The sequence below is a fragment of the Anas acuta genome, chromosome 3 (genome assembly GCF_963932015.1).
Source record: "Anas acuta chromosome 3, bAnaAcu1.1, whole genome shotgun sequence".
In the NCBI taxonomy this organism is placed as follows: domain Eukaryota; kingdom Metazoa; phylum Chordata; class Aves; order Anseriformes; family Anatidae; genus Anas; species Anas acuta.
The window spans coordinates 117,994,371-118,015,718 of record NC_088981.1 but is presented as its reverse complement, the minus strand read 5'-3'; the positions used below and the strand labels follow the sequence as shown (position 1 = coordinate 118,015,718).

Sequence of the window (21,348 nt, the reverse complement as noted above, 5' to 3'; positions counted from 1 at the left end):
GTTCTGAGTTATTTTCCTCCCTCATCTTTTCATGTTTTTATTACAATGAGGGTGGCTTGGGCTATGCCAGGCACTACAGAAATCTTCCAAAACACCCTGCAAAAAATCTTCGGCTCCCTTGTACGGAAGAAACCTTGCCTCTGCAAGCCACCTGCTGCTGAGCAGCCCTGCAATTGTGGAGGCAAAGCTGAGATAAGAGCTGGGTGGGACGGCGGGTGCTGCCTGCTTCGTGCTGGCTGGAAATCTTGTGCAATGCTGCTGCTCTGTGCTGAGCTGCCTGTGGGTGGGATGGAAGCTGAGGAGCAGGGGCAGCACTTTGGTTTTCTATAAACACCTCGTGTGCTTTGTGGACCTGGTGTCCCAGCAGAGGGAGGCTCTGCTGCGGTCGGACCGTGCTGGGCAGCCGGAGTGGCTGAAAATCCATCCCTCTGCCCACATTTGGGAAGCTGGGGGCACCCACATCACCAAGAGCTTCACGGGGCAGAGGTCCCTTTGGGGTCTGGGGATGGGGAGAGGTGCTATGGAGACCAGGCACTGATCCCCACCCTCCTTTCCGTGCCTCCCAGCCCATTGGGGTAGGACGGTGTGAAGCGGCACCACTGCACTCCCCGGCGTTCCCACACACGTAGGAGCACGTTCCCAGGGCTCCGTCAACGTCCTGCCAGCTCTGCGTCTACCTGGATGCACAAGACTTTTTTTTTTCTTTTTTTTTTCTCCCCACCCCTGGAAGTTGCTTAATAGCTTGGTGCACTCCTACTTCGCGGGATGTGTTGGGTTCAGCAGCCTTTAAAGATACCTATCGCCACCCGACAGCGATGTCTGTGTGCTCACTTTGCTACCCAGCCTGGCGCTGCCTGCGTGGGCACTGAGCTGGCCCCAGGACCCCCATGGGGCTGCGTGGAAGGGGGGCAAGGGCAGCGGGGACTGTTGCAGGTAGGGGCAGGGCTGCAGCCCTTCGGGATGTGACTCATCCTCGGGACTCGCCCTGTTCTGGCGCTCGCTCGTGCTGGAGGTGAGGCTGCTGCGGTGCGCCCCGAGTCGATCTGCGTGGGGGCTTTTACCCCGTGGGACGGGCTGCGATGAGCCCCTTCTGCACCTAACAGGGACGGGAGAGGGGGGAGCCTTTGCAGAGCTCCTGGACCTGGTTGTGGTAAGGATGCTGCCCCGCTCTGCCCTCCTCCGACCCCTGGAAAACCTCGTGTCTGGCTCTGGCTAGGGTCTTGCCAACCCCTGGAGCTGTGTGGGGAGGGTGCAGCCAGGGCTGGGGTAGGGCAAAGAGGAAGGGGGAGCACGATCGGAGCTCGCAGAGCAGCAGCCGTGCCCCTGGCAGCCCTGGGTGCTGTTGGGGTGCCTGCAGAGGGAGCGCCCGGGCAAAGGTTCCTTTTGCTCTCCTGCTTCCCGTGCAGTGGGTTCCTGCTCGACCCAGGGCAGAGCTGTGAGCTGCAGGGTGGTGGGGAGGGGAACGTTGGGCTGGGGAAGGGGTCTGGGCTGGCTTGGGGGTGCCAGGGCACGCCGGAGCCCCCCGGGGCTTGCGGAGGTAGTGGGGAGCTGGGGCTGGTCTCGCTTCCCGGGTGTGCCCAGCTCCGTGCGCCCACGCGGCAGGATGGGTGCTGGGGCCTTGTCCCAGTTCCAATTGGGGGGACGGGAATTGGGTGGGCAGGAGGGGTCTGCACTGGGGGAGGGCAGCCACCACACCCCAGGGGATGGTGTGGAATAGGGGTGCAGGGGGCTGTGCTCACCCCAGCTTTTGCAGCCCCCTCTGTAGGGAGCCCCAGCTGCCCCCGCGCCCTGCCGGACCCCCACATGGACACCAATGCGCAGGATGGTGCCGAGGTGCAGGATGGTGCCGAGGTTCTGTCGGAGGGATGTTCACTGGCCGAGGTGAGCAAGGGCAGGGGCTGGGGGCTTGGGGCTGGGGGCTGGAGTGTCCCCGGGGGCGAACGGGAGACCCCACGGGGATGTGAGCACCGGCACCAGCATGGGCACGGGGATGGCAGAAGGGTCCCATTTCGGGGAGGGGTGGAATTTGGGCATGGAGCAGCCAGCCTGACCCCGTATCCCCCACGGGGCTGGAGGGATGGGCTGGGGGGGTGAGGGGACACCCCAGCTCACCCCTCTCTTCCCGGTGCAGGTCTCGGAGGGGCCCCCAGCACAGTGGTCGGTGCCGGAGGTGTGCGCCTGGCTGGATGCGCGGTGCGGGGACGGGGACCTGGTGCAGCTGGCGGCCGAGCACGGGGTCAGCGGCCGGGCCCTGCTGCGAATGACCGAGGGGACCCTGCGGCGCATGGGGGTCGCCCCCCACAGCCGGCGCCGGGAGCTGCTGCGGGAGCTGCTGGGGCTGCGGCTGCAGCAGGAGCTGGAAGAGCTGCTGAGCATTGCCGGGGGTGAGCATCCCCCTTAGTGCATCCATGGGGGGCACCGGCCGTGAGGACACTGGGGGTGCCTCCAGGTGGACTGTGGTCACCTCTATCCTCAGAGTGACGCGGACAGGAGCTTGCGAGCAGGGAGGTGATGCCATAGGTGCTGGAAGGAGTCCCGAGGCCACAGTGTCCCCCAGAAAAAAAAAAAACAAACCTGGCTGGAGAGGCAGGGCTGCGCGAGGAGAAGGAGCCTGCCCTCGCCCCTCGCCCCGTGAGCCACCTGCTGCCGGGTGACACCGGGTCCCAGAAGGTGCCAAAGCGCCCTGTGGGGTGTGGGGAGCCCTGTGGAAATAACGCAGCAGTGATTGTCCCCAGCCACCAGATCCTGCTGCAAGCCCAGGGTGTGAGGGATACAGAGAGGGGACACGGAGGTGTGACACCTTCCTTGGCTGTGCCCGGGAGCAGCGCATCGATGGGGGAGCCCACGAAGGAGGTGCTGGGGCACCCTCTGCCTCCGACCCCGGGGCTGGCAGGGTGTGCAGAGCAGCAGGGCAGGGCTGAGGGCCTCAATAAACGTGGCTGGAGCTGTGAAACCACCGGAGTGGCTGTGCTTGAGGGACCTGCTGCCTCCCAGACAGCGAGGAGAGGCAGCCTTGGCTGTGGGCACGAGGTAGAAGGGTCCCCACTCCTTGCTGGGAGCCTGTTGTACCCATGCACGGCAGCCGGGCTGCATATGGGGTCCTGGCACCCCTCGTGTGCTTGGATCCCCTGAGGATCTGGGGCACAGACAGGGCAGCCTGAGGGTGCCAGCGTGGTGGGTGACAGGGGAGTTACTGGGTGATGGGGGCTCACTCCCAATTTGCCCATTCTGTTCTGCAAAGAGCAGGGGCTGGGGCTTGTAGGGGGCCGGGGCTTGCAGGGGGCTGGGGACCCCGAGTTTATAGGGCAGTGGAGCACTGGCTGGGGCCAGGTCGTGCCATTCCCCTGCACGGACCACAGCTTGTTTCATGCTGTGCCATCTGGTTTTGCACCCGTTTGTATTTTTACTCCTGTAGTCCCTGCTGGCATGGCTCCCCAAATCCCAAACCTCACCTCCCCTAATCCCAAACCTCACCTCCCCTAATCCCAAATCTCACCAGGGGGCAGCACCAGACTCCCTTTGGGGTTGTCACCCCCCCAGGAGAAGCCCCAAACTCAGCAGTGGCAGTTTTGGGGCTCTGGCAGCTCCTTTTCGCAGCAATGGGAGCGACCAGGGCAGTGGTGCAGCTGCAGGGTGGCCGCATGTCCCCGAGGGTCTGCCTGGCCTGGGGACTGCCCTGCTCCACTGAAAAGTGTATTTGGTCACCGTGGGAGGGTGGAGAACGCAGAAACTGCTGGAGAGCACAGCCTGGGAGGATGTGCAGAGGCAACACCGGCTGTGCTGTCTGCATGCATGGTACTGCAGCAGGGCACTCCCCTCGTGCCTGTGCCCACTTCTCTCCGGCTGCCCAAACACTCAGAGCTCCTGAGCATCCCCGAGGCTGCCAGAGCATCGCTGGATTTGCCTGAGCATCACCAAGCAGCCTGTGTCCAAGCATCGTCTGGGGGCTGCCGGAGCATTCTGGAGCATCCCTACGACTGCCTGAGCTTCACCAGGACTGCCCACGCATCCCTGGGGCTGCCCGAGCACCCCTGGATTTTTCTGAGCATCCATGGGGCTGCCTGAGCCCTGGAAACTCCAGGAGCTTCAGGGCACTGGGGAGCTGGGGGCTCTCGGTGTGAGTTTCTTGTTGGGAGCAACTTTGATGTCTTTGCACAGCTCGGAGCATTTATTGGGTTTATTTATAAGACTGATATTTTTCTCTTCTGCTCCAGAAATACTACTGGGGAACAAATTCACCTGCTCACCACTTTGACCTGTGAGCAGCAGCCTGGCACTAGTAACGGAGGCTGTGCTGGAGCGTGGGTGCCAGAGGGTGTCCCAATCCCCATCCCCATTCACTGCCACCCCACCGTGTCCCTGCTGGTCTGCAGCACCCTGCGAAAAAGCTGCTTGAAACAGCCCTGTGGCCACAGCAGCTGGTTGCTTATTTAATGACTAATGGCTCTGCCAACTCTAGGGCTAACACTAGTTTTAGGAAGGCAAAAATAGCAGCAGGGGGATTTGCGTATAGATGTTTCTTCGTGGATTAAGAGCTCCAATTTCAATCTGAGCCAGCTGAGCTGCAGCTTGTAGTGGTTTTCCTTTCCCTCCCCTTCTGTTCATCTCTTTCTTTTTTCTATTCCTGTTTTCCTTGGGAGCTGGAAGGATGATGGCTTTTTAAGACAAAACTCACAGCGATGTGTGCATGTTTGTTTCCTGCAGTGCTAGGTGACCTCTGCAGCACCAGGGCCAGATGTTGGGTATGGGGCTGCAGAGCCACAGGAGAGAGCTGGGGGAGCACCAAGACCGAACCCTGCCCGCTGGCATATCCTGCAGTTTTGTCATCTAATTGAGGATCTTTTAATACACTTAAACTACTTTTCATTAAGGAAAAAAAAAGAACAATAAAAAGAAAAAAAAAAACACAAGACAGGCGAAATTATGGCTTTAAAAAGCAGCTGGGTGCCCTCAGCAATGGAGCAAAGTGCGGTGTGTGTTTTATTGCTTGCTGTTCTGAAGGAGCCATGGGCTGAAGTCCGGATGGAACCCACGTGTCTGATCCCAAGGAGTAAGCAACGGTGCTGGGGCCCAGTGGGTATTTGCATAGAAATGTTGAATAAACAAAGTCTCCAGTCTGAGGGCAGCAGACCCCAGCAGAGGACACAGCCCATATAACAGCGCGTGTTGAAGATGTGAATGCCCAGAGTGGGAATCAGTGCTCCTGCTGGCGGTGGGGGTGCTGCAGGGGCAGGAGCTCCTTGTGCTGGTGGCTCCTTTCTGCTCCCACACTCAGGTGGGAGAAAGCTCCGTCTGCTCCAGGCTTCACAAAGCAGGATGCTTCCAGCAAGTGTGCTCCTGGCCCAGCAAACCCTTGCCACGTGCACATTTTCCCCTGCCCCGCAGACACGTTTCTTCCCAGCTCCCTGGCTCAAACATCTTTGCCATTGTGGACCTGCTTGTTACAACCCCAAGGTCTCGCCTGGGGAGCTGGCGTCATATTCATCCCTGGAGGTGTGAGGCTGAGCCTGCTTTTTGGGTGTGCATCACTTTGCAGAGCAGTCTGCCCTTTCAGCAGCCGGTCTCCTTCCATCCTGCCACAGCCGTGCGCGGTGTTTGCAGCCCCTTACTACCGGTCAGTGCCACCACCACAGCTCCCATCTTCTCTTGAGCGTTCAGGGGGTGTTCCCCGGAGGCTTCCCTCCATGGTGACAATTCACCATTTGTTCTTTCTCCCTTTTCAGTAACTGCTTTTCCATGTTAGGACCCTCTCTCTTATCCCAGCCTTACCTTTCTAAGCCATTGTGGTGAGGGATCCTGTTGGGGCTGTTCTGGACATCCAGGCAGATGACACTCTCTGTGTGTCCCCTGTCCTGTTGCCCCTGCTCCTTCAGAATCTGGATTTCTTCAGCACATCTCCTGGTGTGCCCCAGCTGCTGCCCATCCATCCCTTTACCTCCCCTGCTTTCACGCTGGTAACCTCCTGCAGCACCATGGGCTCCAGAGGGATGCACAAGAGGATGCTCACTCAATGCTTCCTCTTCTTGGCTGCTGTATGACCTCCTGGGGCTGTTGATTCGGGATGTCCTGGGCATTGTGGCAGTCTGTCCGGCTGTTCCAGTCCTGGGATCCTGGGACATCAGCACAGAGCTGAGCCGCTGTCCTTCTCCTGCCCCTTGGAGCTGCTCAGGCCTGCATCCTCCAAAGGGCAAACAGGTCCAAACTGGGGCTGAGCGGCACCAAACTGGGGAAGTGCACCCTGGTAGAGGTGGTAAAACAAGCACTGGAAGATGTCTGGAGGGACATCTGTGCCAAGGGATGTCCCCTACCACCCTGCAGGCACTGCCACCCAACACCTTTCCTGTGTCACCCTTGGGTGCATGGAAATTGCAGCTGGAGGTTCACAGGAGTCCATGATACATGAGGACACCGAGGCTTTATTCCCTAAGCTTCTCTACCTGATTACAGATTACTGCCAACCACCACTAACAAGAATACCTACGGTTAACTGCGATGGATGCACTCAACTCCTTGATCTAGCCCACAGCAGCTTGGCTCGGGCTCCCAAGAAAGAAAGGCCTAGGCCCTGACCAGGCCACAAACTTCCTTGATTCCTGCCTGTTCTTTGGAACCCCCCTGAATCAGGTTGTGTGGTGTGCTTTGATGTTTGTCAGCCTGGAAACCAGTTCACAGGACCATGGACTCATTTAGGTTGGCACAGACCTCCAAGACCACCACGTCCATCTGTTAACCTAGCACTAAGCAGTCTACCACTACACCATGTCCCTAAGCGCCACCTCTACACGCCTTTTGAACACCTCCAGGGATGGTGCCCCAACCACTTTCCTGGGCATCCTCTTCCAATGCCTCGCAACCCTTTAGTGAACAAATTTTCCCTAATATCCAACCTAAACGTCCCCTGGTGCAACTTGAGGCCATTTCATCATCATGTGATTAACAAGGGAATAGCAGGAGGTTCTTCCAAGACTAATTTATCAGGGAGTAAAAGAAGTCGTGGGTGCAAGGAGTGTTGTGCTTGCCTTTCCCATTTTTTGTAGTCTGACTACAAGCCAACCGCTTTATTCCATAAATATGGCTGCATGAGCTTTTGGGGGCTTTCCCTGCACAGCAGCGGGCCGCGTGGTGGTGGCCACCCCACGATCAGGCACAGCTCCCCAGGACACTGAGAGGCCGCTTACCAGCTGCAGATCTTCTGTCAGAGACCGACATCACACACATGTACCAAAGGGTGCTAAGACCTTGCAGGGGGTGGCACTGGGGGGGCTCTGAGGGCCCTGCCAGCTCAAACCGCTCCGGGATTCTGTGATTTTATCAACAGTTGCTGCATCAGAAGTATGGCAGCAAATATACACACACCAATGATAGGATGAGAGGGAATGGGCTGAAATTGGGCTAGGGGACGTTTGGGTTGGATATTAGGGAAAACTTCTTTACCGAAAGGGTTGTTAGGCATTGGAACGGACTGCCCAGGGAAGTGGTTAAGTCACCATCCCTGGAGGTCTTGAAAAGACGTTCAGATGTAGCGCTTGGTGGTATGGTTTAGTGGAGGACTGGTTAGTGTTAGGTCAGAGGTTGGACTAGGTGATCTTGGAGGTCTCTTCCAAACTAGAATTTTCTGTGATTCTGTAATGAAAATAAATTTACTCTTTGTGTTTCAGCTGTGGGTCTGTTGTTTTTTCTGCTGCCTGCCTGTGCTGGCCCGCACCCCAGCCTAGTGGGATGCAAACATAAAATCGTACCGAGTCCTGACCAGGGACTGCTGCCTTTGCTCTGTCCTCCCCCACAATGCTCCCACCATATCCACCTCAAAATTAGAGGTTTTACCCATCTGGAGCAGCCTTGCACAGCTGACACACGTTCCCAGAGCCCCAGGCTGGCTGCTACCTAGCCTTGCATTTAGGAAGCAAGTTGGGATTGGGGGTTTGCAGACCCTTCCCCAAGCCGCATCACCAAGGCCTCATCCTGCCCTGGGAGTTGGTCATAGTGAGGCTCAGCCTGGTCTCCCCATCCTCAAGGCCAATTAAGCCATCAGTGAAGGGAATTAGATTGGCAGGATAGCATTTGGTCTTGACAAATGCATACTGGTTGTATTTTTTATCAGCTTATTATCCCGGGGGGCGTATAAAATTATTGTTTACTGATTTACTCTGGTGTGCGAGATGTACTGGACTATTAGATGAATTAGGACCGGGGGGGCTTGTGAGTCCCTGTTCACCCCTGGTCCTCCTGCCAGGAGCAGCTGCTCTTGGCCTGCTTCAGCGCGGGGGCTTTTCCCATCCTGCACAAACTCTGAGACGATTGTTGATGGTTTTGGAAATGGCCTTGGACAGAACAGTCTTGGAGAGAGATGAATTTGATGGCTGGACTGTTAGATGAGTTAGGAATGCAGTGTCTTCATGGCCTCTTTCCAGTACGTCCAGGTCTCTCTCATCCTGGGGAGCCCAGACCTGGTTCCAGTACTGCAGACGGGGCCTCACCAGTGCTGAGGAAGGATCCCCTCCCTTGCCCTGCTGGCAGCACTTTGCCCAGTGCAGCCCACCAGAGCAGCAGCCCTCTTTGTGGCGCGGGCCCTTTGCTGGCTCCTGTTCAACTCGGTGCCCACCAGGACCCCAGGCCCTTCTCCGCCAGGCTGCTTCCAGCCGGCTGCCCCCAGCAGGAGGTGGTGCTGGGCTTGCTCCACCCCAGGGGCAGGACGCTGTGCTTGTCCTTGTGCAACTGCAGGAAGCTCTTCCCGACCCATTTCTCCGCCTGGCAGAGAAATATATATAATATAATATTACATACTACATATATATAATATAATATAATTATATATATTTTATTATATTATATTTAATATACAATAATAATATATAATGATATATATGATAAATATGTATGTATATAATGTTTAATATGTAATTTAAATATAAATATATATATTGATATATATAAGAGCAGGACCAAGGAGAATCTCCATCTTTTGCTGGAACATGACTACGGAGGATAAGGAAAAGGCTGAGATACTCAATGCCTTCTTTACATCTGTCTTCAGCAGTCAGACCAGTTGTCCTCAGGGGCTCAGGCTCCTGACCTGGAAGTCTGGGACGGGGAGCAGAATAACCCCTCCACAGTTCAGGTGGAAAGAGTAAGAGACCTGCTGCTCCACCTGGACTGTCACAAGTCCATGGGGCCAGATTGGATCCACCTGAGGGTGCTGAGGGAGCTAGCAGATGTGATTGCTGAGCCAATTTCCATCATGTATCAGCGGGCCTAGTCAACTGGAGATGTTGCAGATGACTGGAGACTTGCAAATGTGACACCCATCGATAAGAAGGGAATGGGACCAAGTTGTGCCAGGGGAGGTTCATGCTGGAAATGAGGAGACATTTCTGCTCAGAAAGAGCAGTCAGGCATTGGGATGGTTGCCCAGGGAGGTGGGGGAGTCCCCGTCCCTGGGGGTGTTCAAGGAGAGGTTGGAAATGGTGCTTGGGGACACGGTTTGGTGGGTGACATTGGTGATCGGGTGATGGTTGGACCAGATGATCTTGGAGGGCTTTTCCAACCTTCATGATTCTAGGATTCTACAGGAAAGCTGGGGTGGGACTCTTTATCAGGACGTGCAACAATAGGACAAGGGATAATGGCTTTAAACTAAAAGAGGGGAGATATATCTTAGAAACAAGGAAGAAAATCTTTAATATGACAGCAATGAGGCACTGGCACAGGTTTTCTAGAGATGCTGTGGATGTCCCATCCCTGGAGGTGTTCAAGACCAGGCTGGATGGGGCTTTGAGCAACCTTGATCTAGTGGGAGGTGGCCCTGCCCATAGCAGGGGGGCTGGAACTAGATGATCTTCAAAGTCCTTTCCAACCCAAACCATTCTGATTTTATGATTCTAGGAGAGTTGTGGCTCACCTTGAAATGAAGCACGCAGTGACCAGTCCAGTCCAACTCAGTTTATTAGCAAAGACTACAAAGCATTATAATGAATCACCACTCTTGACGGCTCTTCAGGAGATTCTGGTCATTGGGTTTGCAGCAGGATTGCAGAAAAAGTGCACAGTAAACACCCCCTGCCACTGCACTGATACAGGCAGAGCCACTTCCATGTTCTCCAGACCCTTTTTGTTCAGTTGCCACCTGCCTGTCTTGACAGCACAAACGCTAAGATCACGCACTGTTGACAGCTGCTGAGGAAGCTGCAAAGCTGTCTAATTCTCCACATTGGTTATAAAGGGCTTTTACCCAACACAGAAGTGCTTGGCAAAAGCAGTTGAGGTGGCTAGGAGATGCAGGGACCTTTGCCAGGCCCAGGCTCATGAGTAGGAATGGCTCATGGAAGTGGGGGCACATCTTAACCTAGGACATATACTTAATAACCACACAGTTAAAAATCACTGTCTAAATCTGCATAGGCTGCTGCGTTAATTGCTTTAATGGCATCAGAAAGAGAACAGCACCTGAGTACTGAGTTTATGAATGCAAATAAGAATTCCAAAAAACAAAATAGCCAAGTTCCCCACAAATGTTCACCTGCTCGCAGACCCCTCTGTCCTTTCTGCAAGTGTGACAAGTATTGCTGCAGGGAAACTGTTCTTTTGCCAGTGTCATTTCTTTTCCCATAGCAGCTGATAAAACTGGTACTTGCTAATGCTGCCTTTGCTCTTCATCTGGCACTTGGTCTTGATCTTGGCGGTATGACTGCTTGCTACCCGAATGTTTTTCTAGTTTGCTTTAAGACAAAGCTGATGTATATATTTATGGCAAGAAAGGAAGAGGACTTTGACTTTATCACACAGTAAGGGAATCGCTGGGCAGCAGCATGAGAAGCACTCCTTAGTTTGCCCAAAGATGCAGCAATTACATTTAGTTTTATTGACATGGTTTAAGTCATAATCATTACAACAAGATTTTGTGGTTATCCTCGTATTATGTTCTTCTAAAATGCAAAGCACTTGCAGTTTTTCCTTCATACCAACTTAGCCTACCATTTCTCCAGTTCAGCAAGTGCATTCTGCTTTGTAACTGTGTGCCATGAAGCAGGGATTTCTCCTTTGCCATGAAATTTCCCATTGTAGTGTTGTTCTAGCTGTGTCCTGAAAGAAGACACAAACCATTTCCAGTATGCTTGCATGGATGGATCAGGAGGAATTTTCCAAGTGGAATAGGGAGGTCCTGCATCCCGGTATTTCTTGTAGGGGATCCATGTGTCTTCACCAATCCTGAATATGCAGTCACTTGAAACATCGCTAGAACAAATATCAATGACTAGGTTGTCTGTTTTATGCCATCTGCATCCTCTTAAAACTTGTGGACGATGGAAGACAACCCAGTGGTCTCTGTCATGGTTTTGGATAGTGTTAGTGCAAACAGCCCCACAAAATGGACACTGCTCCTGGCACACTGTAAACTGCTTAGCCAGTATTGTGTGAGGCTGCCTTTTAAAGGAGCTCATACGAGCTTCTTCAAACTCCTTCCCGAGATCATCAATAACGGGAGACAGCGCTTCTGTCATGGCATTATTCAGGAACTCTACGTCTGTTATCTCCTGATGTTCAATGCCCTTCAGGTCGCTCCTGGGCAAGCTTAGCACATCTCCGAGTGCTCTGCAGAATTCATCCAGCCAAAGAGAGATTTTATCCTTTCTGTCTTTTCTGTCTTTGACAACCCTGGTTGATGCAGAAACAGCTGACTGAATGTTTTCAGAGTAATGAGAGAGGGAGTCTCTTAAAAACATCTGTAGCCTTCTGTTCTTATCTAAACAGTACGTCTCAACTTTTGTCTTAATGTAATTATTTAAAAAGTCTCCTGGGGCATTAAGGTAATGCTTGAAATATTCAAATTTTTCTTCTTCTGCTAGGTATTTCAGCATGTAAGCTTCCAGAGTGGATCTATTGCCTCTGAAATCTGGTATTTTATCCTTCACATCTCGAGCTATGTCAAGAGCTGTCTTCTCATAGATGGTGTGTCGAAGAGCTGGGGCAATCTTGCTGCACAGGAAATCAGCAAATGTTGTGATACAAGAGGCTCCTTGGCAGGAAATCTGGAAACATTTAAAGAAGTCTTCTCTCTTGCTCTCCAGATAGACGACTGGATCATTTGCTTTCCTGAATGCTGCATGCATATTTTTAAACCTTTCTGCTGCCATTCTGCACAGGTACAGTGATAAATCTATTTTGTAATCTTTATTAAAACTGTAATTTGTAGTGTTAGGAACAGACTTCATACCTTCCTCCACTTCATTTAATATTTCATGAATAAAAGTTCGACTGTAATCCATTTTGTCCTTTTCCTTCTTCTCAATGTTTGCCTTCACACGCATTATGATGCTCTCTGTAATGCGTTGCATGCTGTTCTCATCTGCATCGTCCAAACTTTTAGAAAAGCCAAAAAACCTTTTCTTCCTAGACACGTGTTTCTCTTTGTCAACACAAAAGACAGTCTTTTGGGAAAACATTCTGATTCGTATATCTACCTTAGGCTCCTTAAAGTGATCTAGAAGGACATCTTCTATGTCCACATCAATGTCCACCTGTTCCAGAGGGGGAGCAGCAGAGGACACTTCAGTAACCCACTGTATCCAGAGGGAATTGAAGTGGTTTCTCAGTTCACTTTCACCTAATTTCTGGCCTTTTAGAGACAGGGCCAACTCTCTGCTCTTTCTCAGGAGCTCGTTTTCATATTCAGACTTCCTCTCATCCATTTTACTCTGGCTCTTCTTTACTTCTAGAAGTTTCTCACACTTCCTTCGCGTTTCAACAAGAAGGGACTCTCTCAGTTCTTTCAGCTTCAGTTCTGTGCTGCATTTCCACTGGATCAGTATTTCATGGTCTTTGTCTTCACTGAAGAACGTTTCCATGTTCTTGGTGATGGCATCACTTGTCTCTTGCACCAGTTCTTCAAGGTGTTCCATGGTGACCTTGCCCAACTCCCCATTCCGCACCTTGTTTTCCAGTTTCATTTGCAAGTCTAAGTTGTGACTTCTCAGCTGCCAGGTCCACTGACTAAATGCAGTTTCCAGTTTATTGTAGGAGGCAATCTCCACTGAATTCTTGAAGCTGAAAACGAAGTTTTCATTCAGCAGGGCATTCCACAGGTCACTAATACGAACTTTCAAGCTGGAGAGCCTCAAAACGCTGCTGTGCGATTCCTTCTTGGCAGCTTGGAGAATTTTGCTCTTTAATTCCTGGACGTTCTGGCTGTAGGTGGGGTTGGGCGGTGCCATCGGTGGGTTTCCTTCCCACAGGTGAGCAAAGTAATGAATGTGGGTGTTCACGTCAAAGCGGATGACGTCGCTGAAGCAGGTGATGTCACAGAATTCCTGCTGGGCCGCGGTCACGGTCATTTCATCCAGCTTTTCCTGCAGACGTCTTTGTCCTTCCTTGTTCTGTTCCTTTGCAGTTATTTCACCCACGTTTTGGTGCACAAAGAGGCAGCTTGGGGAAATATTAACTTGCTTCATCCTCAGGAAAGCCTGCACAGCAATCTGAAGGACGTCTTGCATTTCCGAAGGATTTTCTCCAAAGATGTTGATCAGAGTCATGTTGCCGATGCCAATGACAAAGGTGGCCAGCTCATTGTCATGGTTAAGTGACTGCTTATTGGCCATCTCTATGGCACGAAGTCCTTCTGTGTCAACAACAAGCAGGTAATCAAAGCTCAAGTCCTGTTGGAGCTTCTCATCCACTTTAATGAGCTGCATAAACGCTCCCCGGGTGCACCTCCCTGCGCTGACGTTAAACTGCAGACCAAACATGGCATTCAGCAGGGTTGACTTCCCTGTGCTCTGGATGCCAAGCACGGAAAGCACAAATACTCGCTTGTCCCCTAGCTTCTCAATTAACCTGTCAAAGACAGCTCCAATCCATTGCAGTGGTACGTAAGAAGCATCACCATCCATCAGCTCAATGGGATACCCTAAAACCATCAGATCGGCAGCAATTTCAGATAGTTTGACATACCATTTTTCTTTGGAGTTTGTTGATTTCAGTGCCTCATAAATCTGCCCCACCTCTCTCAAAATATGCTCAAGGCCAATGGACGAATCATTGATTTCATCAGAAAGGGCATTTAATTTCTTCATCAATTCAGTTTTCAGGTTGTTATTTTCATTGTTTTTCTTTAAAGCCAGGATTTGAGACCATAACTGATCGTACCCTCTCTGCAGCTCATCAAGGCGATCAGAGGAGATGTCGTCCATGAAGATCTTCATCCACTGCAGAAAGAATTTCTTGGTATTGTCTGGCTGTGACTGGAGAAAGCCAAGGACTGTTTTCATCAGCTGATTGAGGGGAAATGCTTTGCTTAATTGCTTTCTTCGTATTGCTGACTTCTCCAATTCAATTTGGCTCCGATGATGCTCTATGCTCTTGTTCCTCTTTTCCTGCAAGCGAGTGAGTTCTTTGTCCTTTTTACACCACAGGTACCACAGTTTTCCCTGAAGAGGCAGTAGCTGTGATTTGATCTCAGACAACTTCTCCTTCTTCAACAGATTCACCAGTTTGATTGCCATTTCTTTGGCTGTCACGCACGCTTCCGCAACTTCATCGACTAAGAAGCCGTGCTGGCGAGCTGTGCTCAGGCATGCATTGAGGCTAACAAGCGTGCTCGACCCTTCCACTAGGTCTCGGATGGTTTTTGTCAGCTCACCCACTAATTCTGCTTCATTTCTGTTCTTGATCCCTATTCTTACATTTTGGCCAGATCGGCCAGCTGCAATGCTCTCTTTCTCAGTGAAAAGGCAAACCAAAGGCCTCTGAGACTGCCACAGATCACGTAAAATTTTCCTGCCTTTCTCGTTGCTCTGATCCAACTCAGAAACAAGAACCACGTTCACGGCAGAGATCTCCTGTAAAAACTGCAGCTGGGGTTCGTGATCCCTTGCATCTCCGTGCAGGTTACAGAAAGCAACAGGGCCGTTAAAGCTGTCGTCGTCGCTACCACGGGGAATGTACCAGGAGATCTCCACAACACCTTTCATCAGGAAGCAGTCTTTGGTGCTGCCTTTGCAATGGCGGTGGAAAAAAGTGTCGTGTTTTTTCATGCTCAGCAGGGCATTCAGGAGCTGAGACTTGGAAGAGGAAGGAGAGCTGCCGATGCGGAGGAAGGACACAATGGGCATCTCTGCCTGATAAATGAGTTTGTTTTTGTGACTGCTAATGCTCGTCTGCTCTCCCGATCTCACCGTCCCTTTCCAGCTCTTCTTGATTTGGCTGAGGGACCAGAGAGGGAACTCTATCTGTGAAGTGCCCGGGTTTGGTACCAGGAGGGGTAGTGCAAACTGGCAGAAAGCGAGCTTGGATGAAAGGTACTGTCTCATGAAATCATCAGCACAATGAAAAATTGCCATCTGGAGGTCCATGGGGTGCACATGACTCTCCCTGCTTGCAGATTCAGGGGCTCCTTTGTCCAAGTCACTGAGAAAGTCATCAAAGGAATCAGAGGGCTCATGCTCCTCCCCTGAGGTGTTTGATGTGGGAACAACTCCTGGCTTACTCGCCTCCTTGCAAGTCAGGTACCTCACCCGATAATCCACGGTCAGGAGCCTTTGCAGGAAGTAAAATGGTAGCTCGCTGTCCTTGCTGGGCTGGCTGTTGTGTACAGATGTCTGGTGTATTATGTGGAAATCTTCTGTGCCCATTTTTCTTGGGTAGTACCTTTCCAGCCCGAGGCGCTTAAGTAAGTTGAGGAGCTCTGGGTTTGCAGTGGCTTGACTTGCTTTGGATTTGCTGCTGTCTGATTTGGGATTGCACTGACTGGGAGGCTGCATGCCTTGAAAAGCATCTTCCAGGTCTCTGATTATACTGTCTTTGTTCAGGATGCCAGATGTGTCCTCCACTTGCCCATCGATGAAGGATTGCAAATCTCTTTCCAGACTCTCCCAGTCTTTGAATGCATTGTGCTTTTCGAGGAGAGCTTTCATCTCTGTGGACCATGTGTTTTTCATCTTTTCTTTCATGAAAAGTAAGCGGTCATTCTTCTGCTCAGGGGTGACCTTCTTGTTTTCGGATGTTATGGTGAGCCCCGTCAGCAGCAGGAAGGCCTGAGCTCTGCAAACATCCTGTTCCTTCAGGCTCTGATACTCGTTATGTGCCATGTGCATTTCCTTTATCATGAAATTAATTTCTGGACACCCAAGGAGGCACTGAAATGTGCCGCTTTCTACTTGGTATCTAGTGCTGGTTGTAACTAAGAGCACTAAGAGTTCTATGTCTTCCTGTGCCCTTTGCTGCAGAGACTGGAGCAAGGAAGAAACAGACTGGCTTACAGTGAAGGTGGCTTTGATCTTTGCCTCATGAATGGCAGATGCAGAAGTTGCCGGTGCGTAGGTGACTTCCATGATGTACTCCTTCATTTGCAGCAGTGTCGTATTGAGATCTTCAAGACTGGAAATATTGGAAATTTTGGGAAGCGTGTGCTCCTTGTGGAAGACCCATTGCATAATGAAGGAAGCTCTGGGAAAGTCCCTGACAGAATAGATGTGAGGATCCAGCAGGCACTGCAGCAGAGATTTGATGTAAGTGGTGTTTTCTGGAGAAGACTTCTGGCAAAAAGAAACAGTGTTCACCAGGAACTCCTGCAATGCTTTGTCTGACAGACATATGTTGATCCAGATACTGTGATTTTTTGTTCTGTTATTCAGGCCCTGTTTAAAATCTATCAACACGAGCAGTTTCTTTTCATCAACCTTCTGCTCCCAGGTCTTCACTTGCTCCAGGAAAGCTCTGGCCTCTTCTACGGCACTGGCCAGTTCCTCTCCAAAGATCACACCGGTGCTGTGATTCGTTAGCTCTTCGTAGACAGTCCTGAGGCTGCTGCCCATTTGATGGGAGGATTTAAAATCGCTGCTGTGGTTGGACAGGATTATGTCCCACACTGGGATCAGCTGAAAGCCCCGGTCGATCACACACCAGGTTGTGTTATTGGCCACAAGCCTGCATTTCCACTCGGGAAGGGAATCCGTCTCTGCTGGGCCCCCTGTTTTGGTCACATAGAGCTGAACTGCTCTGTGGGTGCTGCTTCTGTCTCTTCCCTGAAATGATGCCTGTGAGCTGGACTTTGAAGCATCCCCCTTCACTCCTCTCTTGGTACTGAAGCCGCTGAAGCTAGCCCCGACGTAGCTGTTCAGTGCTTCAGATGTTTGTTGCTTCATCTCATCCCATTGCTCTGCCCTGAAACCTTCGGCAGATGCTTTCCACCAGAATATTCCCCCAAAGTGGAGGGGTCCCTGGTTCACGTGGGACCCAAACCTGCTGAAGAAGCTGGCGCACCTGCTCTTCAGTAGGTGGAACCTGTCTGCCTCCTGGGTGATGCTCAGAAGCTGTTCGATGTCTTGCAGCTCTCGCAGGGCTGCGTCTGAGAGGCGAAGCTGGTCCTTTTGGAAGTAGTAGGAGGCCAGAGGGATGTATTGGTACTTGGTGGTGCAAATGTACGCCTGCTCCGAGCGTGACCGACAGGAGTCCTCTGACTGTGTGGACTTGCTGGAATCTACACCTCTTTCAACAATGAGCCCCGAGAACCTGTCACTGGCAGAAGCGCTGAGGCTGAACCCCAGCTGCTCCATGGACTTGGTGAAAGTGGCTTCTGCTGCAGAGGAGGAGAACTCCTTCCTGTCAAGCAGCGCCCCTTGCACTGGACCAGTGAGCATGAAGCCATCAGGGACCCTGATGAGTTGCTCTCGCTTTGCCAGCACATCCTCCAGGCTCTTGGTTTGGTAAATCCCCTGCAGAGCCAGGCCTCCCGATGCCCGCCTCAGGACCTCCTCGTCAGAGACGTTCTCCCTCTTCCCCATGGACTTCTCCTGCTGCTCCAGTTGCTTCCGGATGCTCACCAGCTCATCCAGCAATGCCTTCTCTGGAGGTGCCCAGTACTCCTTGGGAATGTCCATGGCTTGCTGTAGGGCCTCCTCTTTCAGTCTTATCATTTCCTTGCTGTGGCTGCAGCTCTTCTGCATTTCTTCCAGCTCCCGTAGGATTGACTTGGCTTCTTCTTGTCTCTGCTTCATCACATCCAAGCGCTGCTTCTGCAGCTCTTCAACAGCTGTTTCATTGCCTGTGATTCCTAGGAGCCTTTGGAGTGCCTTGGTCTCCCAAGGGTACCGTACTTTGCACTCCAGTTTAAGGTAGTCTTCATACTGCAGATGTTCCAGAGCATCTCTTGACTTAACACCCAATATCTCTGACAGTTTGGGGAGCCAGTATTCTTCATCAAGTCCTTCCTTCTCAAATGCTTCTGCCAGCAATTGCTTAGCAATTCGTGCCTTTTCCCCAGCATCTGCTCTCTCCTCCTGTGACTCCATGGCTGTGGAAGGAGAAAAGAGACTTTCGTTACATCAGGTTAGAGGAGGCCACCACCCCTTAGAAGAGGCCTCTCCACAGTTCCTGGCTCAGGGATTTCTTCTGCCCTGCTGCTGGAACCCAGCCTCAGGCACCCTCGAGACAGGCAGACACAGACAGACAGACACACGCAACCACTGGCACGGCTGCACAAACAGCCATGGACAAGGCGCTGCCTTCAACAGCACCCATGTATAAGCTGCCAGGACTGGTCTCACCCGTCACTGGCTCCTCATCCTTACAGCACTCGCCCACATGAGGTAGAGAAAGGGATTGCCTGGAGAGAGGCAATCTCTGGCCCATCAAGACGCGACCGGAGACTGGATGACCTTAATGAAGCCAACACTCTCGCCATCCACATACCCTTACACTTTTGTCATGCAAAACTACTAACTAAGGGAACAAAGATGGTAAATTTTCTAGAGGGGAAGACATATGAGGAGTGGCTGAAGTCACTTGGATTGTTCAGCCTGGAGAAGAGGAGACTGAGGGGAGACTTCGTGGTGGCCTCCAACTTCATCAGGATTGGAGCGGATGGGCAGGCGTTGCTCTCTGGTGACCAGCAATAGGACCCGAGGGAACCGCATGGAGCTGGGACAGGGGAGGGTCAGGCTGGATATCAGGAAAAGGTTCTTCACAAAGAGGGTGGTTGGGCACCAGAGGCCTAGGGGAAAGAAGAGGGGGCTCCCTGTGTGGCCCCTGCCCTGCCCAGCGCAAGTCAGCGGGCACCTACCTGCCCACCCTGGTGCTCTGCAGCTTCTGCACCGCCTCAGCCCAGCTCCGGCAGCCTCTCAGCCCAGCTGCTGCACCACCTCAGCCCAGCTCTTGCACTGCCAAAGTCCAGCTCTTACCCCACCCCTTACAGAGCCCCAAGCCTCTGCACTGGTTGAAGCTTCCTGTTTACACAGCAGGGAGAGGCTTTCTTCTTTCTTGGAAGTCAGGCCATTAGATGATACGGCACCTGAAAGTGAAATTTGGCAGCTGCTGGTTGTGCTGGGGCGGAGCCAGGCTGCTGGGGCATCTGCATCCCAAGCTCCAGCCAAGGGGGTATGGTGGTTTTACTTTGCTGGGCATCTGAACTCCACCACAATGTGCTCTCACTCCCCCTCCTTTGAAGAAGATGTGGAGAAGAAAGTATGCTTAAAAGAAAACAAAACCCCAAAAACTCATGGACTGACATAGTGAATTTAATTTAATCTAATTGAAACTAATTTAATTAAATTTAATTAAATTTAATTTAATCTAATTTAATTAATGGGGAAAGGAAGAGGAAAAAGAAAAGAAGGAAAAAACAAAACAAGCAGAAAAAATAAACACAAGTGAAGGCTGCACGGAAGCACGGGGAGACAGAAAAGAAATTCCTGTCTACTTCCCATCAATGAATGACGTTCAGCTAAATCCCAGGATGCAGGTCCTCAATGCATATAGCGGTTGTTTGGGAGGACAGAAGTGTTCATAATGAGAGCCCCCCTCTCCTTCCCCTCTTCTCCCTTTTTTTTTTTTCCTTTTTTATTTCCTATTTTATTCTCCCCCCTTTTTTTTTATTACTGTGTGACATCATATGATATGGAATATAAGGAAGAATGGATGTGATAATTGACATGCCAAGGGGAATAGGGCCGAGCTGGCAAAAGGAGAGGAATGGTATTGTGTGAAGGTATGCTTTGCTCATTGTAATGTCATTGTAATACTCAAAACCACACCCACAGCTTGGGATGACCCTAGTCCAGGTGAAGACCCTTCCCCTGAGCACGCCAAGGTCAGTGAAGAAGGAGGGGGAGAGGTGCTCCAGGCGCCGGAGCAGAAGTCCCCTGCAGCCTGTGGTGACGACCATGGTGAAGCAGGCTGTCCCCTTGCAGCCCATGGAGTACCACGGTGGAGCAGGGTTCCACGCTGCAGCCCGTGGAGGGGACTATAGTGCCATAGACTGACCACAACTCCCATTCCCCCATTACCTGCTTGGGGGAAAGAGGTGGAAGAGGGTGGATGGGGGGAAGGTGCTTTTGGGTTCTCTCCTTTGTTTCTCACTTCTCTAGCTTGTTAGTAATTCACAATAAATCTTACTATCTCCCTATGCCGAGTCTGTTTTGCCCATCACAATAAGTACTGTGTGATATCCTTGTCCTTATCTCAACCTTTGAGCCCTTTTCATCGTATTTTCTCCCTGCTCCCCTTTGAGGAGGGGGAGTGAGAGAGTGGCTGTGGTGGAGCTCGGCCACCCACCCAAGTAAAACCACCACAGAAGTAGACTCAACAAACTCCCTGGGTAAAAGGGAGGTTATAAGTTTAAAATTCTACTGTGTAGAATTTTATAAAAATCAACAGGGAAAGTCCAGAGTCGGGCCAGCTTTGTGGAAAACCAACTTGGCACTCAGATTTGTGCAATGCTGTAAAAACCAATACCACGACCTATTGTGTGTATCTGGAGTATTGCACACTGCATAAGATACGCGAACACTTTATCAGACAGCACTTTGACCCTGGCTCCCCTCAGATCCTCATAGACAAGCAGACGGCGTTTGGGCTGGATGGGCAGCATGAGGTGGATCAAAAACTGGCTGCAAGGCCACGGCCTGGTTTAGTTGGAGGCCAGTAACCAGCAGAGTATCAAAAACTCAGAATAGGGCAGTCAGAGGTTCTCTGAAGAGTCGTTCCACCAAGACCCCCTGATAAATTTGGAGGTGGGGCCTAATAAGGAGCTTGTATTCTTAGCAGATAGAATTTGGGGCAGCCAAATCATCCTTAGCTTATAAGATACCAGGACTTAATTTGACTAGTAATACCTTAAGAGTAACAGGGGTAGAGAGGTCTGGAATGTTGGTGTCACTTTTTGAGTCTACTGAATTAAGCTGGGAGACTAAAAGGGTCACCTGGCAATTGTTACCTGTACCCGAAGCAGGAACAAATTAATTAGGGGGAGATTGCATAGTCAAATTAGGATTGCAGTTGAAGACCAGTGAAAAAAGAATAACAGTCTCAATGAATTTGTTTACAGAGAATGATGAAAAAGAAATAAATCCCAATGGATGG

General features: G+C 51.5%; 2 protein-coding genes across 4 annotated transcripts; one reads left to right on the top strand and one right to left on the bottom strand.

Annotated features, from left to right (window-relative positions):
- Positions 1 to 755: 755 nt before the first annotated feature.
- On the top strand, positions 756 to 4,910 carry LOC137855021 (sterile alpha motif domain-containing protein 12-like). 3 transcript variants are annotated; one of them, XM_068679098.1, is made up of 4 exons: positions 756 to 933; positions 1,754 to 1,881; positions 2,132 to 2,384; positions 2,477 to 4,910. In XM_068679098.1, exons 1-4 carry the CDS (start codon positions 888 to 890, stop codon positions 2,479 to 2,481), a joined length of 432 nt encoding a protein of 143 aa, XP_068535199.1. In that variant the 5' UTR covers positions 756 to 887; the 3' UTR covers positions 2,482 to 4,910. The 3 variants fall into 3 exon arrangements, 1 of the variants encoding a protein (XP_068535199.1); XR_011095489.1 differs by lacking the exon at positions 756 to 933 and adding an exon at positions 1,013 to 1,150 and having other exon boundaries at positions 2,132 to 4,910; XR_011095488.1 differs by lacking the exon at positions 756 to 933 and adding an exon at positions 1,309 to 1,435 and having other exon boundaries at positions 2,132 to 4,910.
- A 5,928-nt stretch (positions 4,911 to 10,838) lies between these two features.
- Positions 10,839 to 19,218, bottom strand: LOC137855018 (interferon-induced very large GTPase 1-like). The gene is made up of 2 exons (XM_068679094.1): positions 19,052 to 19,218; positions 10,839 to 18,283 (listed from the first exon to the last, which is right to left on the bottom strand). The coding sequence occupies exon 2, from the start codon at positions 18,279 to 18,281 to the stop codon at positions 10,968 to 10,970; it is 7,314 nt and encodes a 2,437-aa protein (XP_068535195.1). The 5' UTR covers positions 18,282 to 18,283; positions 19,052 to 19,218; the 3' UTR covers positions 10,839 to 10,967.
- Between the last annotated feature and the right edge of the window lie 2,130 nt (positions 19,219 to 21,348).

Bases quoted from the DNA above. Each gene is read 5' to 3' on its own strand.
- LOC137855021 (XM_068679098.1), top strand. From the start codon at position 888: ATGGGGCTGCGTGGAAGGGGGGCAAGGGCAGCGGGGACTGTTGCAG. The intron at 934-1,753 runs GTAGGGGCAGGG...CAGCTTTTGCAG, and splicing joins GGCAGCGGGGACTGTTGCAG to CCCCCTCTGTAGGGAGCCCC. The intron at 1,882-2,131 runs GTGAGCAAGGGC...TTCCCGGTGCAG, and splicing joins AGGGATGTTCACTGGCCGAG to GTCTCGGAGGGGCCCCCAGC.
- LOC137855018 (XM_068679094.1), bottom strand. From the start codon at position 18,281: ATGGAGTCACAGGAGGAGAGAGCAGATGCTGGGGAAAAGGCACGAATT.